At 40.9% G+C, this 4636-nt stretch overlaps 1 protein-coding gene across 1 annotated transcript in view; it reads right to left on the reverse strand.

The window, feature by feature from the left end:
- LOC101854983 overlaps positions 1-4453 on the reverse strand; it is a 19155-nt gene extending 14702 nt beyond the window's left edge. Inside the window, exons 1-4 of the mRNA XM_013088291.2 lie at positions 4323-4453; positions 2547-2710; positions 768-965; positions 58-148 (exon numbers count right to left, since the gene is read on the reverse strand). Coding sequence (XP_012943745.1) covers positions 58-148; positions 768-965; positions 2547-2710; positions 4323-4425 — 556 coding nt within the window. The 5' untranslated portion in view covers positions 4426-4453. The remainder of the gene's footprint in view (positions 1-57; positions 149-767; positions 966-2546; positions 2711-4322) is intronic.
- Positions 4454-4636: the final 183 nt, after the last annotated feature.

Below are 4636 nucleotides of genomic sequence, written 5' to 3' on the forward strand. Positions count from 1 at the left end.
TATTTTTATTATTATTATCATTATCATTATCATGTAGGCAGGGAGATTGGTTTTTACCTGTAGTTTCATTGACAGACATGATGGTGGTGGGCAGGTAGGCAAAGTTTTCGAGTCTGCTCTTTGTGCCCGTGTAGGAGGCGTATCGCACCTGACCAAAACGGAGCAATGGGTGTAAGGTAATGATCACAGCACAAAGAGGCTGCCCTTAAAGCCTCAACTCAAAGAAATTAACCTATGATATTACGAGCAAAACCCCAACTCTTCTTCCACACGCAGATACATATACCGACGATGGTCATGTCGAGGTGAATACGTGGTTAAAATGATAGCATTAATTATTTTACAAAGAATGTTTATAGCATTACAGCTGTTTGTTTTCTGAAGCACGCAGTGTTTTATAGTGTTTTTATCTGTTCACACTTCTCGAAATAAATAGGTGTTTCTACACATTTTTTCTACTGGGCTATTCTTTTATATGTGTAGATGTTTATACACCTCTATCGACACAATTTAGATCATTTAGGAGGCAGGCAAAGACTGCCTGTCAAGGCTTAAACGGGCTGAGAGGAGTGCAATGCCATAGCAGAAAGACACATAACTGTACTCGACAGAAATTCTCCCCACTTAAAAAGAGCCCTGCCCTCCAGTATGACTAAATTACATTTTCGTTTAACTGCCCGACAAAAGAACAGCTTGGGATCTGAGATCAACAATTTTGAAAATAATATATAATATTCATCACACGTTCCCCCTTAGGATCCCCTTACTATATCGTGCAGCTCAAACCAGGAGTTAGCATCAATGTGATGTCGGTCACTCTCAAACGGTTCCGTTAGGTCAGCGTCCAGCGTCCAGGCGCCCTCCAGGTAACACATGATGGGTTTGAAATACTCCCTGTAGTCTCTGTGTGTGGTGTTCTGGGTGGCAAACGCCTTGAACCATTCTCTCATCTCCACGATTTGTTCCTGAGAAAAATACGACATGAAGGAACGATACAAAATGACAAACTGCTCCTGAGGAAAATACGACGATAACGAACGATATAAATGACAAACTGTTCCTACAAAAAATACGACGATAATGAACGATATAAATGACAAACTGTTCCTTAAAAAAATACGACGAGAAGAAATGATAAAAATGACAAACTGACGGATTATGGCATCTTTTTATGTGTTTAATTTTTAAATGCAGGCGTTTTCCACAATCAGACAGGGGGGATAGGGACAGGGTATTTTATAGAAGACAGGTCAGAAAAGCAACGTCCAACTACCTCTTGCATGCGGCGGCGAAGCATCAAACCGTTACACCACAAACGCTGATTATGATAGCTTTAAAAAAAAGTTAGGACATGGGACTACATTGAATTAAAAGTATTGATTGAAGGATGGACGGATGGGCATCTGGAAGGATGACAGAGTGGAAAGAAGGATGGGTGGAAGGATTGATTGATAAAAGGATGGCACCATGGATGTTATTTTTGGTGGGGAGGGTATGGTGGTTGGAAGGATGGATGGGTGGAGTGACGAGTGGATAGAGTTGTCGGTGAAAATAAAAATATGGATGAAATGAAGGATTGTAGGATGAAAGGGTAGCAATATAGAAAGATTAGTGAATGGAGATAAGGCAAAATGTAAAAATGTATGGATGTATGGAACAGTGGGTGGACGATGTAAGAATGGGTTGGTGGAGGGACGGGTGAATAGAAGGATTGTAAGATGGAGGGACGAGTGGATACAAGAATAGATGAGAAAGAGGGTGGGAAGAAGAACACGATGTTGTGTCATGGCTTAAAGTTTCTTTCAAAGCTTCGAATTGTATCTAAAAGGCAGTAACTTCAGATTGCCCATCATTTCGGACATGACCTATCTTTAAAAAGCCTTCTGTTGGGATTCGAACCAGGGCAATCAACAGGTGAAGCAGCAAATGGAACTGACTGGATACATTACTCATGAACATCAAGTTAATGAACGGGTGGACAGAATAAGATATAAGTACAGGGGGCTTTCGTGGCACAGAGGTTAAGGTGTTCACCTGTCATTCAAAGGTCCCCGGTTCGAATCCGGGTAGCGACGGAAACATTTTCTTCTCTAAAATTGTCTCTTTTCACCTCCTTTCCTGCTCTCTAGCAATGTTCGGTTGTCTGCTCTTGTCTCCACTTTCTTCCCCCACCTCCTTTGCCTCCTCCTCTGGGCTCCTGACTCTTTCTGCAGCCTCTCTAATGCTACTCCTTGGCTCCTTCTTACTGCTGTCTTTCAGCCACACCCCTGATCTTTTGGTAGGAAAGATCTACGCCTAGCCTTCTCGGGCAAGGGCAAAAAATCTCGGAGGTCGCGTGTGCAAGTTGCGCCCGTTAAAGATCCCTTGGAGGTCAAAAATCTATAAGAGTAGGCTTCGGCAGCCACCCACGGAAAATTCAAAATGTCCTCCGAACTGAAAATGTTTGGCGTGTCCCGCGCGCTCAAATGACCTTATTATGCAGTTGTGAGCGCCGTAAAACACCTGCAAAAGCAAAACAAAACAAAATTCAAGTACAATGTACTTACATCCACCGTAGATAGACTGGTCACTTCAGGTGGTACATCGGGAAACGGAACGTTCTCTGTTGCGTGGTATTCAGTTGAGGTGGTAGAGGGCATTTTGAGCTTATAGTCGTTATGCCTGGTTCGAAACTCCACGCCGTTTTGAACGACAGCTATTTCTCCCATCCCTGTTGGAAGCAGGGCGATTTTTTTTATTGGAAAAGAAAAAAATGGGAAAGAAAACACACCATCTCCTCTAGAACAACTACAACTTTCTTGCAAAACCAAGAGCATGAAAAAATACAACAACATAATTTGCAATAACGACAGCGACATTGTAATAAAGATAATAGCAACGAGAACAAAAACAACAAGTATACAAGCAAAGAAAAACAGCATCAGCAATAAAACTGAGAAGTCGAAAACAAGCATTAAAATATTATCAGAAGAAAACAGGTTTCTGTTGCAGTTTGAAGGAAGGATGGGTGGTAAGATAGGTGGATGTTCAGTTGCTTTATTTAGGGTCTAAACGTGCCTTGGTGCAGTATGGTATGGTATGACATGATACGGTATGGTGTGGTATGGTATGGTATGGTATGATATGGTATGGTATGGAACGGTACGATATGGTATGGTATGGTATGGTATGGTATGGTATGGTATGGTATGGTATGGTATGGTATGGTATGGTATGGTATGGTACGGTAGGTTATGGTATGGTATGGTATGGTACGGTACGATATGGTATGGTATAGTATAGTATGGTATGGTATGGTATGGTATGGTATGGTATGATATGGTATGGTATGGTATGGTACGGTATGGCATGGTATGGTATGGTATGGTATGGTATGGTATGGTATGGTATGGTATGGTATGGTATGACTTTACTGCCTCTTTCAAACGAATGTGTATTCCGATTTTGTAGTTTCAGACTGTGAAGGCACTGACAAAAATGTAGGAGTAATTCCATGATAAAGCAGACATTTCTGAAGCTATTATTTAAAAACTTTACTGGATATCCATACTGCAAGCATATAGGCTTAGCTGAAATCTTTGCCCTGAACAACGCTTCGATATTGAGTAAGAATGTGTATGCGAAAAAGAGGTCAAATAATAATAAAAGTTTAAAACCTCTTGAATTCGGCATGTTGACAACCCATCTTTTCGTTGATCTTTTATTTGTACCGTGATTGATTCGGACTGTGTCTGGCAAACATAGTGTGGCGTTTATTCACTTTTTATTGTATTTGATTAGGTAAAAGAGAGAGACAAAAAAGATGTCGGTGAAGGGGCTAGTCATAGAATTTACAGGCTTTTAAAGAAGAAGAAAATGATATAAGCATCGTTGCGCTTTTCCGTGATGACCGTAGGCCACTAACAACAGCATAAGCAGCAGTAGCAATAACGACAACAACAACAACACGAAAATGTAAAAGCAGCAATAAAAAAACCAGAGGTAAGGAAAGCAAAAACAACAACAACAGCAACGACGACAACAACAACAACAACAACAGCAGCAACAACAGCAGCAACAACAGCAGCAACAACAATAACAATAACAACAACTACAACAACAGCAGCATCAGCAACAGCAATAATAACAACAACAACAACAACAGCAGCAGCAGCAACAGGAGAAGGAACAACAATAACTATAACAACAGTAACAATAACAAAACTACTACAACAACAGCAGCAGCAGCAACCACAACAACAACAACCACAATAACTATAATAACAACAACAACAACAACAACAACAACAACAACAGCAGCAGCAGCAGCAACAACATCTCACCAACGGTGCTGGCGTAGTTGGAGTGGTCGTGAATGGCGTTGAACCGAGAGGACACAACTCCCGTCTCGTAGAAGTTCTCTGGGCCCTTCTTGCTTCCCCGCATCAGCTGAACGCCAGAATCACCCTCTATACGTACCCTACATGGGGCATAAGCAGACACTCTCAGCCACTTCCCAACATAATATTGTGTGTCATGGAAAAGTGGAATCAGGCGCTCATCATTTATTTTTTTTGGCCATCTTGAGCTATTGGCATCATCGTTAATAATAATAATAATAATAATAATAATAATAATAATAATAATAATAATAATA

Source organism: Aplysia californica, unplaced genomic scaffold (genome assembly GCF_000002075.1).
Source record: "Aplysia californica isolate F4 #8 unplaced genomic scaffold, AplCal3.0 scaffold00718, whole genome shotgun sequence".
NCBI lineage: Eukaryota > Metazoa > Mollusca > Gastropoda > Aplysiida > Aplysiidae > Aplysia > Aplysia californica.